Source organism: Pituophis catenifer, unplaced genomic scaffold, assembly GCF_029215685.1.
Source record: "Pituophis catenifer annectens isolate HBS135680 unplaced genomic scaffold, rPitCat1.0.hap2 SCAF_2, whole genome shotgun sequence".
NCBI classification, from domain to species: Eukaryota; Metazoa; Chordata; class Lepidosauria; order Squamata; family Colubridae; genus Pituophis; species Pituophis catenifer.
This window is the reverse complement of record NW_027256882.1, coordinates 135926270-135944462: the sequence shown is the minus strand read 5'-3', so window position 1 is coordinate 135944462 and position 18193 is coordinate 135926270. Positions and strand designations below refer to the sequence as shown.

At 38.5% G+C, this 18193-nt stretch overlaps 1 protein-coding gene across 5 annotated transcripts in view; it reads left to right on the top strand.

Annotated features, from left to right (window-relative positions):
• Positions 1–18092, top strand: part of SPAG9 (sperm associated antigen 9) — a 115616-nt gene extending 97524 nt beyond the window's left edge. For 3 of the 5 annotated variants that reach the window (XM_070937607.1, XM_070937606.1, XM_070937610.1), the window contains 5 exons: positions 5899–6012; positions 8420–8458; positions 9491–9667; positions 12469–12615; positions 14455–18092. In XM_070937607.1, the coding sequence (XP_070793708.1) occupies positions 5899–6012; positions 8420–8458; positions 9491–9667; positions 12469–12615; positions 14455–14570 (593 nt within the window). In that variant the 3' untranslated portion in view covers positions 14571–18092. The remainder of the gene's footprint in view (positions 1–5898; positions 6013–8419; positions 8459–9490; positions 9668–12468; positions 12616–14454) is intronic. The other 2 variants (XM_070937608.1, XM_070937611.1) reach the window with 1 other exon arrangement.
• The last annotated feature ends 101 nt before the right edge of the window (positions 18093–18193 follow it).

Below are 18193 nucleotides of genomic sequence, written 5' to 3'. Positions count from 1 at the left end.
ACCAGAACTATCGCCAAAACTGAACACTTTAACAACAGAATAATCAGAGAAGCCATTGAGATAGAAAAACGCCCACACAGCATGAACAAACGAGACGATACCTCCCGCCTACCAGCCATTTGGAAACCCGCCCTTATTGACAAACGAGTCCCCAACACGACGAATGACACCAGACCCACACTCACGAGTGCCACACCTGATGTCACCACCACACATCCACGCAGTAAGCAGACTCAAACCCACACTGATAATGAGCCACGACCAAGGACCAGAAGCCAGACCGCAGCTGCATCATTAGCCACTTTAAACCCCTCCAACCCATACATGAAGCAGACTGACACCCACCATGAAGAGCTCGCACAGCCACAAACACGAAGCCAAACAACAACAACGCAGCTCACCAGCTCAAATCCCCCTGCAACTCAGACTAAGCTGAGCACAACCAAGCCCCCACCCAAACAGAACACAACCCCAGCCAATCAGAGCACAGCCAAGCCCCTAACCAATCAGAACACACCTCCACCCAATCAGAACACAGCCAAGTTCCCACCCAATCAGCTCACACCTCCACTAGCAGTTAAAAGGAAGAGACAGCTGCGATCTCACATTGCTCCTGGAAGCACGAAGCCGAGAACACCAGCCTGAAGATGACGAATGAGACTTCGTCGAAACGTCGCCAAAACACTTTCAATTTTATGTGGGAGAAGACCCGAATAACCAAAGACCTACATACAAACACCCGCGAAAACCTGAGAAAACAAATATACATATATATATATATATACATATATATATATACATACATACATACATATATATATATGTAGGTCTTTGGTTATTCGGGTCTTCTCCCACGTAAAATTGGAAGTGTCTTGGCGACGTTTCGACGAAGTCTCATTCGTCATCTTCAGGCTGGTGTTCTCGGCTTCGTGCTTCCAGGAGCAATGTGAGATCGCAGCTGTCTCTTCCTTTTAACTGCTAGTGGAGGTGTGAGCTGATTGGGTGGGAACTTGGCTGTGTTCTGATTGGGTGGAGGTGTGTTCTGATTGGTTAGGGGCTTGGCTGTGCTCTGATTGGCTGGGGTTGTGTTCTGTTTGGGTGGGGGCTTGGTTGTGCTCAGCTTAGTCTGAGTTGCAGGGGGATTTGAGCTGGTGAGCTGTGTTGTTGTTGTTTGGCTTCGTGTTTGTGGCCGTGCGAGCTCTTCAGTCTGCTTCATGTATGGATTGGAGGGTTTTAAAGTGGCTAATGATGCAGCTGCGGTCTGGCTTCTGGTCCTTGGTCGTGGCTCATTATCAGTGTGGGTTTGAGTCTGCTTTCTGCGTGGATGTGTGGTGGTGACATCAGGTGTGGCACTCGTGAGTGTGGGTCTGGTGTCATTTGTCGTGTTAGGGACTCGTTTGTCAATAAGGGCGGGTTTCCAAATGGCTGGTAGGCGGGAGGTATCGTCTCGTTTGTTCATGCTGTGTGGGCGTTTTTCTATCTCAATGGCTTCTCTGATTATTCTGTTGTTAAAGTGTTCAGTTTTGGCGATAGTTCTGGTCTTTTTAAAGTCAATATCATGTCCTGTGGCTTTAAGGTGTTGGACCAGGGAAGAAGTTGGTTCCTCTTTTCTGACTGAGTTCTTGTGTTCTTCTATGCGTGCACTTATTCGTCTGTTGGTTTGTCCGATGTATGTGGTGGGGCAGGCGGTGCATGGGATTTCATATACTCCTTGATTTTCTAACTCAATTTTGTCTTTGGGGTTCCTTAGGATGGTGGATATTTTTCGGTTTGTGCAGAATGCTGTCTTGATGTTATGTTTGTGGAGGATTTTGCTTATTCTGTCTGTGGTGCCTTTTATGTATGGGAGGAGGGCCTTGCCGTTTTCTTGTTCTCTGTCTTGGATTTTAGTGGGGGTTTCTTTTTGGATTAGGTTGGTGATCTTATTTCTTTGGAATCCATTGGATGTGAGTACGTTAGTGAGGGTGTGTAGTTCGGTTTTTAGGTGTTGTTCGTCAGCTAAGCGTTTTGTTCTGGAAATGAGTGTCTTGGCTACAGAGTTGATCTGGGCAGGGTGGTGGTGTGAGAGTGCGTGCAGATAGCGGTTTGTGTGTGTTTTCTTCTGGTATATAGTGTGTCCTAGGGAGCCATTGGATTTTCTGTAGACTAAGACATCCAGGAAGGGAAGTTGGTTGTTCACTTCTGTTTCCATGGTGAACTGTATTTTGGGGTGTAGGCTGTTGAGGTGTGTGAGGAAGTTGTCCAGTTTTTCTTTCCCATGTGGCCAGATTATGAAGGTGTCGTCCACATATCTGAGCCAGAGTTTGGGTTTGTGATCGGATTTTTCTAGAGCTTGGGTTTCAAAGTATTCCATATAGAGGTTGGCAATGACAGGTGAGAGGGGTGATCCCATGGGTGCTCCTTCTGTTTGTTTGTATTTCTGTCCATTATAGATGAAGTATGTGTTGGATAGGCAGTGGTTGGTCAGATCTAAGATGTGCTTGGGGGGGCTATATTTGTTTTGGATAACTGTCAAGGCTTCTTTGATTGGTACTTGGGTGAAGAGGGATATGACATCAAAGCTCACGAGTAGGTCACTGGGCTGTAAGTTTTGTTGCTTTATGATGTCTATGAACTGGAATGAGTTTTTTACGTATGAGGTGATGGATTCTGCATAGGGCTGTAGTTGTTTGGCGAGAAATTTGGCTAGGTTTTGTAGAGGTGAGCCTATGGAGCTGACTATGGGTCTAAGTGGGGTTCCTTCTTTGTGTATCTTGGGGAGACCATAAAGCTTAGGGCATCTGGATGATTTCTCTCTGGGTATGATTCTTTGCTGAATCTCTTCGCTGATGGGGGAGGCTTTTATTTTGGATCTGGTGGTTTTTTCCAGGTAGGTGGTGGGGTCTGTGTTTAGGGGTTTGTATATGGAGTCTTGGAGTAGGTTGGTTAATTTGGCTTGGTAGTCAGATGTGTTCATAACCACCGTGGCATTGCCCTTGTCTGCTGGTAGAATTATTATGCTGGTGTCTTCTTTCAGGTTAAGTAGTGCTGTCTGTTCCTCTTTGGGTAAGTTACTTTTGGGTGGCTTGCTGGTGCAGAGGATATTGGTGATTTCGAGTCTGATTCTGTTTGCATCGTCGGGGTGCATCACCTCATACGTAAAAAACTCATTCCAGTTCATAGACATCATAAAGCAACAAAACTTACAGCCCAGTGACCTACTCGTGAGCTTTGATGTCATATCCCTCTTCACCCAAGTACCAATCAAAGAAGCCTTGACAGTTATCCAAAACAAATATAGCCCCCCCAAGCACATCTTAGATCTGACCAACCACTGCCTATCCAACACATACTTCATCTATAATGGACAGAAATACAAACAAACAGAAGGAGCACCCATGGGATCACCCCTCTCACCTGTCATTGCCAACCTCTATATGGAATACTTTGAAACCCAAGCTCTAGAAAAATCCGATCACAAACCCAAACTCTGGCTCAGATATGTGGACGACACCTTCATAATCTGGCCACATGGGAAAGAAAAACTGGACAACTTCCTCACACACCTCAACAGCCTACACCCCAAAATACAGTTCACCATGGAAACAGAAGTGAACAACCAACTTCCCTTCCTGGATGTCTTAGTCTACAGAAAATCCAATGGCTCCCTAGGACACACTATATACCAGAAGAAAACACACACAAACCGCTATCTGCACGCACTCTCACACCACCACCCTGCCCAGATCAACTCTGTAGCCAAGACACTCATTTCCAGAACAAAACGCTTAGCTGACGAACAACACCTAAAAACCGAACTACACACCCTCACTAACGTACTCACATCCAATGGATTCCAAAGAAATAAGATCACCAACCTAATCCAAAAAGAAACCCCCACTAAAATCCAAGACAGAGAACAAGAAAACGGCAAGGCCCTCCTCCCATACATAAAAGGCACCACAGACAGAATAAGCAAAATCCTCCACAAACATAACATCAAGACAGCATTCTGCACAAACCGAAAAATATCCACCATCCTAAGGAACCCCAAAGACAAAATTGAGTTAGAAAATCAAGGAGTATATGAAATCCCATGCACCGCCTGCCCCACCACATACATCGGACAAACCAACAGACGAATAAGTGCACGCATAGAAGAACACAAGAACTCAGTCAGAAAAGAGGAACCAACTTCTTCCCTGGTCCAACACCTTAAAGCCACAGGACATGATATTGACTTTAAAAAGACCAGAACTATCGCCAAAACTGAACACTTTAACAACAGAATAATCAGAGAAGCCATTGAGATAGAAAAACGCCCACACAGCATGAACAAACGAGACGATACCTCCCGCCTACCAGCCATTTGGAAACCCGCCCTTATTGACAAACGAGTCCCTAACACGACAAATGACACCAGACCCACACTCACGAGTGCCACACCTGATGTCACCACCACACATCCACGCAGAAAGCAGACTCAAACCCACACTGATAATGAGCCACGACCAAGGACCAGAAGCCAGACCGCAGCTGCATCATTAGCCACTTTAAAACCCTCCAATCCATACATGAAGCAGACTGAAGAGCTCGCACGGCCACAAACACGAAGCCAAACAACAACAACACAGCTCACCAGCTCAAATCCCCCTGCAACTCAGACTAAGCTGAGCACAACCAAGCCCCCACCCAAACAGAACACAACCCCAGCCAATCAGAGCACAGCCAAGCCCCTAACCAATCAGAACACACCTCCACCCAATCAGAACACAGCCAAGTTCCCACCCAATCAGCTCACACCTCCACTAGCAGTTAAAAGGAAGAGACAGCTGCGATCTCACATTGCTCCTGGAAGCACGAAGCCGAGAACACCAGCCTGAAGATGACGAATGAGACTTCGTCGAAACGTCGCCAAGACACTTCCAATTTTACGTGGGAGAAGACCCGAATAACCAAAGACCTACATACAAACACCCGCGAAAACCTGAGAAAACATATATATATATATATATATATATATATATATATATATACACACACACATACATATATACATATACATATACATATATATATATATATATATATATATATATATATATATATATACATATATATATAATTTATATTTCGTTGATAAAGAAATAAAGGGAGGCTAGTATAGATCTATTTCAAGATATAATAATTTTATTCGAAAACTAATAGCATACACTGTACATACATTTTATACTTCTTTGTAAAGAGGTTTACAATGAATGAAAGAAAAAAGTTATTGCAAAACAGTTTCTTACTTTGGTATATATCTGCTTTCAGGTATATGCATGCATGTACAGGTGTGCACATGCACAACATATTATGTAATATACTGTTTATATTATAGCATATTGCAGATAATATACTAATCCCAGCAACTGCAACATCTGTACCGTTTACTCTAGAATATTCAGCTACAGTCCTGGTAACTCTTATATTCTGAATCAGCGTAGCCCTAACAGATCAGAAACTGGGCAGGTTGGGAAAAGTTGAGCTATATAACTACATTTGAGCTTGCCATATTTTATTTCTTGCTGCACTTTGTGCTGTTCCCTGGAAGATACTCTGCAGGATCAGGGAATCCATGAACAGCATTGGTGGGGATGGTACTAGGACCAGCAGGTTGAAGAAAAAACTAGAGTCAGTAGAAGATTGTATTGGATCTCTGTCTGCCCTTTGTGTGAATATAATTCTTTTCTTTACAAAATAGCAACTGAATAACTGGTTTTAGACTCTACATGGGTTTTAGATTCTTTGTTATTTAAAGAGTTTTCAAAGCTGGTTTTCTTGTTTACAAAATGAGCTAGATATAAACATTTCATAGATCTCTGAAGATTTGTGTTTTTTTAATATATTTTAATGAATGCTGCATACTTGTTTCAGGTACAGGAAAACTGGGGTTTTCATTTGTGAGAATCACAGCTCTGATGGTATCTTGCAATCGTTTATGGGTTGGGACAGGAAATGGAGTCATCATCTCAATACCATTAACAGAAAGTAAGTTTATAAGAATGAGCGGGTATCCAAGATTGCCAGCAATTTTATACCAAATGTGAAATATAGACCAATATTCAGTGTTCTTCCAACCATGCTCCAAATGACGTGTAATCTATTTTATAACCTCTCAGCATCTTCAGATTGGAGCATCACGTAAACTGTAAAAAAAATCAATCAGCCAGTCAATTGGGACTCTACAGGGATTTTTTGGTTTCTTTTCTGTCAGGCAGCTTAACTCACTAAAACTAAATCTTGGTAAGGACTTAATGATGGGACAGAAATTCATGCAGTTTTAGAACACAAGAAGGTTGAACTGAGATTTAAAAACCATGAAAGCTGACTGGCTGATGTTGGGTCAGTGACTCTCTCGCAGCCCAACCCACCTCCCAGAGTTATGTGTGGGGAAAATTGGAGGAAGAAGGAATATTACATATGTCCACCATCTTGAGATATTTATAAAGTAATAAAGACGGGGCAAAAATCAAATACATAAGAATTTTGCTTGTGGGAGCATAAGGTCTGGCAACCAGAATTTTCTGCATGTTAATAGTACTGAAATGTGGCCTTGTTCTGGGTAAAATATGTGTAGGAGGACCTCAGTTCTATTCTGTTGATTTGATAATTAAGAGTCACGATCTTCAATTCAGAAAGAATATATATTAAAATTGCCTTAAAAGATAGCATGAGACTAAATATGTTAAGATTAAATGCATTAAAGGAGATTTTTTTTAAAAAAAAATTACAAATAAATGGTTATAGGGAACACTTTTTTAACAACTTTGTTCCAGTTCGGTTTCTTTCCACAACCTCTCTTCTGTAGCCTACTACTTTAATGTTCGCTTTGTTTCCTTCTCTTCTTTTTAGTTGGATAGACTTTGCAGCTGTCTTTTTTCTCCCCTGTTGCTCTTCCAACTCCATAATGCAGCTGGAAAAAATAGGGGGTGGGATAGCTTTTGTTCTGAGCATAAGTGCTAAGAGCAGCACTTTAATTTTAATGAATTCTATATTTTTATTTACTTTTTTTTTTTGAATGCATGAATGGTATACATATAGTTATAAAATTTTATTTTATTTAAATTGTTAGTTTTAAATTGTGCATTAAAAGTCCATAGTCTTTTCATCCAGATTCTTCTGTTTAGGGTTTCCACATTGGGAAACATCCAGTTTTGTTAATACTGGTATCAGATAGAAGTTTTTCTATATTACTTTCTGCAATATAGAGAGAGAGCATGATGAAATAGATCATTATAGAGCATTGCTATATAGTAAATACTACCTTTTTAAGAAATTTAATAATTATGAACCTTTTTCATATTAATTGCTTGAGTACCATGTGCATTGTTTTCCATGCTATACCATTCATTGATCATTCATTAAATGTCTGGTTTGGCTTATGTGTCTTCAATAAACAGAAATACTTCAAATAATGCATATATTAAAATGGTGAAAATTCTTTTTCACATTCACCAAAAATAAATAAAATAAATTCTTCCTATTGGGGTTTGTATGCCCTCCTTATTACGCTGTCTAGAAATGGCTTGTAATCTGGAAAAAAGCAACTATTCACCACCAGTTTTCTATAAGACACAAACTTTTAATATCCTCCTTTAAGAGGTACTATGAAAGCCTTGGTGGAACAGCATATAATTAGGTAAGTATTTATCTCTCTAACAAGCTATTGTTTTGCTGCTGGTTATACAAGCTGGATACTCTGGATCCTGCTTGACCAGCAGACAAATTAACATTTGACAGATAGTGCTCACTATCTGGGTGTTCCTCCCCCTTTCAAGAAGTGGATAGTTTTTCTTTTATTATCTTGAGGTGTGGGGAGGGGAGCATGCACAGTTTTTCTCAACCAAGAGGTACATTTGGCTTTTGATGGTTGTTCTGTCCAAACCATTAGTAGCTGGGGCTAAAATAAAAATGCCATCTAATTTCCTTTTGATTATATTTTAAATAAAAAAACCTTAAATCATAATATTCTCTAGTCATGTACCTAGTACTTCCCTTTTCCTGACATATTAACACACACAATTTAGTGACATTTTTTGATAGTCTGGGGCCATGCCCAAAATTTTGGGGACTGAATTTGACCATGGCCCCTCTCTCTACCTTAGCATTTGTTTAAAAAGAAAGAGGGAAAGGGGAAAGACAGTATAACAATAGGTAGCAAGTAGCTGTACCAATAAAACAACAGTAATAATAATAATTTGCTATTTGTTTTGCCCATATTCTTCCTACAAAGAAACAGTGTGTTTGTTCTAATAATCTTCCTGTGCCTTTGCTAGTAGGAGCTCGCCCATGAAGCTCTTTTCAAATAGCAGAACACAAATTGTGGGTTCTGATTAATCCTTCTCCTTTGCTGTCACAACTACCCATTTTCCCCTCTCCTCCTTTCTTACTTTAGCTGTAATCCTCCACCAGGGACGTTTACTGGGGCTGAGGGGTAAGTGCTGATCCCGAACCTCCCCTGTATTCTCAGGCTTCTCTAATAGCCCGTTGAAGGCTGTTCCCACTTCTCTAAAATTCACCCCCTCCCCTTTGTTCCTAAGCTGTATTTCCACTTGCAGTTACCTGCATTGCAGTATTTTATGTTTGCTGAATGACCACCAATCCTACTCAACAGTTTAGTGGCCTTGTATTTTGTTGCAGCTGAACTTTTCATGCTGGCTTCTTGTTTTTCTTCCGGCCTCATTTGTGACACCATAACATTGTAGCTGTCATTAATCCACACCATTTTTCTTTTGTTGCATATCACATTTCTTTCTTTCTTTCTTCTAGCACTGTTCAAAATGGAGACAGTTCTGTCGGTCTAGCATGAAAAAAGGGCAAAAATTACAAGTTAAAAAAAATTGGCAGAGGAACACAGTATTTGAAAAATGAATTAGCCAACATCATCTTCTTGTCTCTTCCTCATCCCCTATAATTGTATTGTTGGCTTTAGGAAGTCCAAGATTCATAACTTCCAAGGAAGGCTTCTTTTTAAAAGTTCTTTTTAAAAGAGGCTGTGTTTATTCACAGAAAGATGGTAGAGTAAATGGATTTAAACTAAAGGTGTCACACTCTACTCTGATATTTGCTACAACCATTAGCATGGTTGCCCTAAGAATTCCTCTTCTAAAAAAACCCCAAACCCTTTGTTTAATATTTTGAATATTTCTGTATTACACTTAGTTGTTTTAGGGAGTTTGAAACAACCTGTTCAGCGTTGTTCACCCTGAACCTTTGAAATAACAAAATGTGTGGTTATGCTCGACTAGCAAGCTTCTCCATTTTTTTTTCCTGGAGGTACTTCCAACAACTAAGCATGCTATCTTTTATTTCTTTCTAGCTTTGCCTTGAATTGGCATTTTGTTGCTCTTTTTATTTTATTTACCTGAGTTTGCTTTAGCTTCTAGATTGGATATCACAAGGTTCCTTAATTTATTTTTTACAACTTGCCATTTCACTAGAAAATGTTTTATTTCTCTCGTTGTAGCTAACAAAGCAGCAGCAAGCTCTGGCAACCGTCCCGGCAATGTAATACGTGTGTATGGAGATGAAAACAGTGACAAAGTGACCCCTGGAACCTTCATTCCTTATTGTTCAATGGCACACGCGCAGCTTTGTTTCCATGGGCATCGTGATGCCGTTAAGTTTTTTGTTGCAGTACCTGGTAAGCTTTGTGTATAATTGTATCCTTTAGCCTTTCATTTAAATAGGTGACTTGGTTTCTTCTGGAATCCATCATAGAGTTCTTTTACACTCCATCCATTGTGGAGAAATAGTTGTACATTAGTGTTCTCAAGGTTTCATAAGAGGAATTTCTTTATAGAAGCACAGTTTTCTATCTTTTCTTTCTTGGCTCATCCAGAGAAAATACTTACTTCTGATATTTGACGTTGCTTCAGATAAGATGCTGAAACCAGCAGTGGTTGCATATTCAAAAAGCTTCAGCAAACTGCATGTTATAGGAGGAGCTACAGATAGGAGAATAGTTTGGGACAGCAGCCACGCAGTTAGTTGAAAGTCACACGATACTCAAATATAAACAGGGTGTCTTGTATGTTTTTGGGAAGGTTTTTCTAGAGTGTTTTCAAGCACGTATGGAGGGAAAGCACTTGCAAGTATAGAACCCCCCCCCCCCTTCATACTTCCACATAAGGAAGGATCCTTTACTCCCACAATTGTCATGGCACATGGCAACTTGCCTCAGACTTTAGTAAAATAATCAGAGAACTCATGGTATCAGAAAAAGAAAGGAGTTGCACTTATCTATCTTGAAGAAACTGCACCTATTCAATTATAAGCATAAGTAGTATCAGTGATGAAAACCAACAGGATGAGGCACCATGTAGGGGAACTTCAGTAATAGGATGAGCAATAGTGGCAGGGTAGGAAATTGACACAAAGTTATAAATGATATAAGAGGCTTTAAATATGAATTAAATTTTAACCTGATGCTTAGGCTGTGTGTGTGTATCATCCTAGTCAGTGCTTAACCTTGGTTTACTGAGTTAATAATTTTTTGGGGGTTAGCAAGGTATGTTGTATTGTAAGTTAACAATCTGGATTCGCACAATACGCTAAGCTGGTAGTATGTGAGCAAATCTCAGAGTAACAACATATGGAGATTCTGGAACATTGGAAAGTATGTGGTCATTATGAGACAGAATATTTAAAATAGAAACTTTGAATCATTGGAAAGACCATCAAGGAAAGGATTAGTAGAATGTAGGTAAGAGGTTTTTAAAACATTGACAAGATTTTCAGCTTATGTTTTATTCACTTATAGGAGGCAATTGATAATACAAAGAAAGTGTTTTGCTACTGCTGCACTATTTGGACTATCAAACTGCTATTACTGTTACCACGTGTGTTAGGATAACCTTAAGATACTTGCTCATGCATTTTGCTGAATCTCTTCTTCTTCACACCAGTGCCACAGTTTTAATGTGTATACAACATATGTTCTTAGACTTAGTAAGAAATATGTTTAATTACAATAACCATAAATCACAAACTGTTGTAGCAACCTGAAAGCTGGCATTCACAGCATTACTTCCATTTCATTAAATCTAATCCAGATATTTTATATTACTCTGGGAGAGATACCATGCCTATCTTATCAGGATAAGAGCTAGTATAAGGATGATAGCCTGATTGCTGTCCTTTCGTGGTGGTTCACTGTACAATCTTAAAAGAAATTTTTAAAGTAAAACTTACATAGTGCAAAGTTACAAATGGCTAAGAATACCAATCAAACAGCCACAGAAATTCATAATAGGATCATCTAGTAGCCTCCAAAGGCTCTCTAACATAATTTTAAGTTTTAGAAATTTGCAGAAGATCAGCAATGTAGGGATCTTTTAAATCTCCAAGGGGAGACTACTCCATAATATAGGGCCTCCATGTGAGGAAGTGTAGCTGGGATTCTGTGGTTTGAAAAGCAGCTGCTGCTGCCAGATAGAAACACTCCTCACTCCCACTTCCCCGAGGTTCAGCGCAGCTTGTGCTTTTTCCCAAAGGGCCAGAAATTTGAGATGCAGGGGCAGCCTCATCCCACCCAAACCCTTAGTTTACAAATGCAAACACTAAGAGAGAGAGTGTGTGGATGTGTAGGAGAAAAGGAGATAAGAAGACAGCAAGCAGATGGGGAAGTGGGAGGTGATATTTGGAGATTGACAACTGTTAACAGGCAGTCAACTACCAGGACATAACCTGTGATGAGCAGTATATGTACAGATCTGCTGTGTTGTGGTGTGTCGAGTCCTTGGTAAGCAAAAAAAACCCCTCACATACCAACTAAGAAACAATGTCTAATAGTTCAGTCGGTTTGCCTTGTAAAAATGTAAAGACAGTAGCAGCTTGTCTTGGAATATATGGATTGAGTCGGTCAAATCTGGTTGGAAAATATTCTTTCAGTCATACCTCAAAACCATTTTGTATTTGTCTTGCTATTTGCAATGCAGAAACGCATTGTATATGAAACGCAAAGTATATGAAGGCCATGGCAGCCAATTTCCACAGATAAGACATATATTTTCTCTGATACCTCATTCCTCCCCCCCCTCTCTCTCTACATTCAGGTGTGTTCTGAAGTATTCTCCAACCTTCAAGCACAAATTTGAGGGCACTCAGCAGCGGGAATTTAATCTAATTCCCAGGACAGGGCATTTTGCTAGTTGATGGAAAGAGTTGAGTGCTCTCATAGTTAATGTGCAGCCCGTGGTCACTGTTCTTAAAATAGATCATTTATTCCTCCAAAATGGCGCTAAATTTTCTTTCCAGCTACAAAAGCCAAGTAGCTTTGGAAAGTGAAATGGAGAAAAGTCATTCCTTTTTCTGCTTTTGGTATTGTGAGGAGTTTTGGGGGAAGTACATTAAGGCTCTCTTTCGCAAAGATCCATTTAATCAATTTGGCATTGCTAATTTGCTGTTACAAAAAAGTAACGCCAATACTTTGTCCACTTCTAGGTCAGGTGATTTGTCCCGAAGTGAGTGGAAGCTCAGAATTATCTGGTGAAAGAACTACCGTCTCTGCACAGGAACCCAATAGCCAGACTCCTTTAAAATCAATACTGGTGATAAGTGGAGGAGAAGGATACATTGACTTCAGGATGGGTAAGAACTTCAACCTTCAAAAAAAGAATAATAATAATAATAATAATAATAATAATAATAATAATAATTATTATTATTATTATTACTACTACTACTACTACTACTACTACTACTACTACTACATAAAATATTACATTCTGGTAATCTAATCCAATAATTACATAAAATATCAAATATCCAAATATTTTTTATTTCATTTTCATTTTTAATGGGCACCCATTAAAATAATGCTCAATAAGATAGCATTTGAATTAGGTGTGAGGGTGTCTTAATTTGAGGGGGGTGTTTGTTTTTTGTTTTAAAAAGCCAACTCTCTTTGTACTGACAGAAAATTAAATATGTATCTTGGACCTTGTGGGCGGGCCAGATTTTCAAAAAAATGTTTTCTTTTTAGAAGGAGAAAAATCTGTTCCTGTCAGGTAATAATGCCACTAAAAGGAGAGATATATGATTGCTCCCCATAGTTTGACTGTTTTCAAATTGTAACTATTTTTTTAGGGTCATAAAACTCTGGACCATTGAAAACTGATCTAGCCTCACTAGTATAGCTACACCTTCCTTTATGCAAAATCCTATTAAATAATTCTGTTTTTTAGTAAAGTGTGATAGTAATGAAAACTCTATATTGGGTGTGTTCAGTAAAATGAAAACTCTATATTGTCTACAACCACAATTGAGATCAGAAGCTCTGTCTTTGAGTAAAGTGACTGTTAAGTGTGATTCCCATATGACTACTTCCCTCAATGACTGCAATTTTGGCTGTTGGTTGCAGTTGTTAAGCAACTGGGTCATTAAGCAGATGGAGTGAAAGGGCTCCCTTCTTTGTATGGAAGGGAACTTATGGGCTGGAGAAACATAGGAGGGATCAAGAAGCTCCTTGCTACAGCTTTTCAGCCCAGCACAGGAGTTCCTCTCCCCTCCTATGTGCATGGAGCGGAGGAGAAATCCTTTGGCAGGCAACAGCTTGCAACTTTCTCCATTGACTTTCTGGGGAAGCTGGCAGAGAAGATTGCAAATGGCAATCACATGATCACAAGGCACTTAGCAACTGTTCGTAAGTACAAACAGATTGCCAAGATCTTGATCACATGACTTGGAGGGATGTTTTATGACAGCTGGAAGTGCTTTATAAATTGTAAAGCATTCTTTCTGAGCCATCATAATTTTGAACAGTCATTAAACAATCAGTTGTAAGTTGAGTACTACCCGTACTTTCTCATTGCCATAGTTCTATTTAATGCCAAGATGAGAACCTGAGGACCTCCAGATACTAGTCAGCTGCATTTCCCAGGAGCTCAGTCAGGTTGGCCAATGGTGAGGAAAGCTGGGATAGTAGCAGCAGCACATGGGCCATGGGTTTCCACTCCTACATTATGACAAAAAAATTCCCAGTTATTCAAGTCTGTAGTTACTTGGAATTTGGACCTTTCCCCTTCCTAGTTTATAAATGCATTGTATTGAATGCATTGTATTGATTAGAATTGTTTGTATCTTAACTGTTGCACTTTCTTCAGAATGGTTGCATGGATTAATGCCAAGATACTTCCTGGCAAGTATCCATTTTAATTAAAGGGAAATTTCTGGCGTTATTTCACAACTGATCTTGTTTCTGTTCTTTAGCTATATTATTATACAAAAGGAAAAGGCCATGAAGCAATTTCTTCTAGCTACAATTCAATATCTTTTGAAAATTTTGCATTTTCTGGAATGAGGGATAGTTATCTCCCCTTCATCTCAAACTGACACTAAAGCATAACAGCTTTGGGGATGGGCGGGTGGCAGGGAGTATAATTCTTTCTAATTCACTTATATTATGAACTGAAATATTCTTTCCTTCAGGTGATGAAGTTGGTGAATCCGAACTCCTTGGAGAAGCATTACCAATTGAGCCTTCCGTTGCCAAAGCTGAGAGGAGCCATCTGATAGTGTGGCAGGTTATGTGTGGCAGTGAATAAGCTCCAGTGGAAAATGGCTTGAGACTGCAAAAGCTTTTGCATGTCTTCAGTTTTGTTTTGTTTCTGTGGAACCCGTTTCACTGCATACAATTTGAACGTTTCTTTGTCATTTGACTTTATATCATAAACCTCTCAAACCTTAACACAGGAACCAGCTCATGCTGTTTTACTGCATCAGTGTTACAAAGTGAGAATAAATTGGTCTTCCCAAGCAGATAAATGCCATATTTTGTCTCCTAAATGCACCTTATAGGCCCCATTGCAATCTGTAACACCATTCTCCCCGCTACTTTCTACAATGCATTTACGTTTATATTTTGAACTGTTTTAAATTCATTTGCATAAGAGTAAAACAGAAAATTAATATTCTTGGTAGTATTTCAAAAGCATCAAGATATATGTAATATACGGGATTCACTGAACACCTCAAATGATGGTTAAAGTAAGTTAGAAGACTTTGCTTTTTCGTTTCTGAATCCTACCAATTTTGTGAACCTTTGTTTATATTGATATCCTTGAGCTAAAAATTTACCAGACATTTAGTTGCGGAAGTTTTTTTTTTTTTTTTTTAAGTTGCTAATAACACCAAAAATTAGTACAGCTATCCTGAATAAATGAAAAATGTGGTATTTTAAGTGGGAAATAATTTTCCCTGTTTCCTTATTTAACGTAGCTTGGAAACATCCAGTTTAATCTCAAAAGGCCATTCTTAGATCAAAGCATCTTCCTTAAATACTCCTTGAGCAGAAGATAGGCTACCTTTGTGTGCTCCTATTTATTGGATCTTGGGGAATCCAGCTCTTGCCATGGGATATAGAAGGGCTCGTAAGTGGTGAGCAAACTAGCAGTGACGATGAATGAGAAATAACCTCAAATAAGTTTCAATCCATATTATCAGCCTACAAATGCCATTCAAAAGAAAGGTCTGTACAGTATGTTCCTTGATAGACTTAATAAAATGGTGTATTCACTAATTTTAATGAATGAACACCAGTGTATAAAATCTGAGTTGCCCATCTGTAAATCTGAGGAATTGGAAAGATACTGTCATGCAACGTATTCTATCATTTCACATTTAACGTTTTGGACTGATTATATTCATTTGCTATCCAACTGATTAAATGCTACAGTTTTAATCACTCAGAGGATAAACAGGTTCTCAATATTTTCTTTGTTATAAAATAGGAGTGAACATACTAACATTCAGCTTGTGTCCATTAAGAGATTCTAGCTCTTCCAGTTAGATGGGAGTTGCTATTATTTACGTGACAGAATGGAAGCATTTCTAAATTTGAAATGCCAACATTTAAAACCAGGAATTGTCATGAAAAACTGCCTAAACCTTTTTATGCAATAGGAGCAGTTTGTCATCTCTCAAGGAAACATGTATTTAATACACACACACACACACACACACACACACACACACACACACACACACCTTTTTAAAATCACATTAAACTGAGGTCTATTGTGTAAATATTTATTTAGGCAGCTTTTTAATAAAAGAAACTATAATCTTATCTGATGAAAAGTTAATAAATTTCCCTTCAGATGTATTGATTATAGTTTTATATGTATAAATACTTTTTAAGCACCCTATTTTGTACACAACGAATGCATTCTGGTAGGTATGTATTTTAACCACAAAATATGTGGCTAAAAATAACTGAGAATTGTTGAATGTTTAATACCTTCATATTTTGCCCTCCAATATAATCTGATCACAGTAGACTTAAAAATTTCAGTTGCTGAACTGAGTTTAAGAATTTAATAAAAGGAACACTGATGGAAAAACTGTAAGAAGAATTAAGAGGATATGGATTTTTTTCCCCTCAGAAATTGCCTCTGCTACACTCATATATATCCATACCAAACTCACATTTGTGTCGCATCTTTCGCACTTTTCCATCCTAGGAAAGTTTAATGGTCAATTTGGGAAAGATGTTCTGGTGAGTTGGCGAAAGCTTCACCATATGTGCCTCTAAGGCACAGACGAGCTTTGCCCATAGAAGATAGATTCTTAAGATTTTGTCCTATCCTCAGAGTAGTAGAAACCATTCATGCAGTTCATAATTCTAGATATCCAAAAGACAGCCAGTTCCATTAACTTTGTTACCCTTTGCCTTTCAAGGCATCTTACTTGGAGGAGAGTTTTTGGAAACGTCGTCCTGACTTTCCATGAGTGGTGGAATAGTTTTTGGAAAAAGGAATGAAATGCACATATATTGGTTTTCAATTTTGTCCAGCATTTTCATTTTAAAACCATTGGTGAGCTGTTTCTCTGTTTCTTTGCTCAGACAAAAAATGCACCTGGGTGATAATATTTAATGACTTTCCAGATGGTAAATTGCCATTCTGTCCTCACTCAGGCAATGGTCATTCACAGCAGAAAAGACAGGAATCCACCAGAGAGATCAACCCTTGTATTAGTGCAAGTGAGGGAAGAGCACCATTTTTCAATCTCCATTTTAAAATTTATTCCCTGTCCTAAAGAATTACAGTTTTAAAAGATGGATGTAGAAGATCCCTTTCACTTATACTTACACACTCCCTGTTTCAGCACACTCTAAACTGTAGATGATAAAAATTTGCTAAAGTTCAAGCACCCAAATGATTGCCTAACAAATCTGTTTTGAGAGTGACATATGTTTAATGTAATCATAGTTCTAAAATCAGAAGTAGGAATGAATCTCTTGATAGTTAACAGCTTTGTTAATCATTTGAGAGAGCATTTCAAGCACAAAAAAAAAATGCAGCACATGATTTGTTTGGGTAAATGTGTTTTGCATGGTAAAAGATAATACGTTTATGTATTCTGCCATTTAGTTCATTTCTTGCAAGGTCTTCCTGCATTGGATCAGTTAGAGCTGGCAGAGTGTAGACACTTTATCATAGGCTGCCTTAGTAACTAAAATGTTTTATAATCTTCTAATATGCTAACTGTTCTAAAGAACATGGCGTCCTGAAAATAATGTTTAATTAAATATTTATTTCCATGTGAGTATTATGAAAGCTACCAAAGGACTGAAACTGACTTGGCACGCTTACAGTTGACCCTGTGCATAAAGGATTTTGTAAAGATCCCAAGTTTGTAAAAAAAAAAAATGACAGTGAAGAACACACTTCTTTGTGGATGCTAACTTTATTTTCTTAACAGGGTTATGCCATATTGTAACAACCTTTGTTTTGCACTTCAAAACATTGAACGCTAAATACTTCTCTCTAACTATGTCATTTCTGCACATTTCTCTATCTTTTAAACATGTTTTAAAACATTTTATGGTCATTAACTTTTTGAAAATGTTGTCTAGACACTTTATGCTGAATTTTACTTTCCTCTGTAACCTTGAGATCAATACTGCAGCATTAAACCTGCTGTCTGTTTAAACTTGAGGCTTCTTTTCTGTGAGCTGATAAGCTCATATAGCAGTGAAATTATTTCAGTATTTATTATTGAATCCTTGGGGGGTTTCAGAATGTAACTTTGTACATGAAATATATAAATATGTATATGAAAAGCATTCTTGTTTTGGTGTGTTTCTTATATCTCTGGTCAGCAACATTTATAATTTATATGTAATTTATACATGGGAAAAATAACTTTTTAAAAATTAAAATAA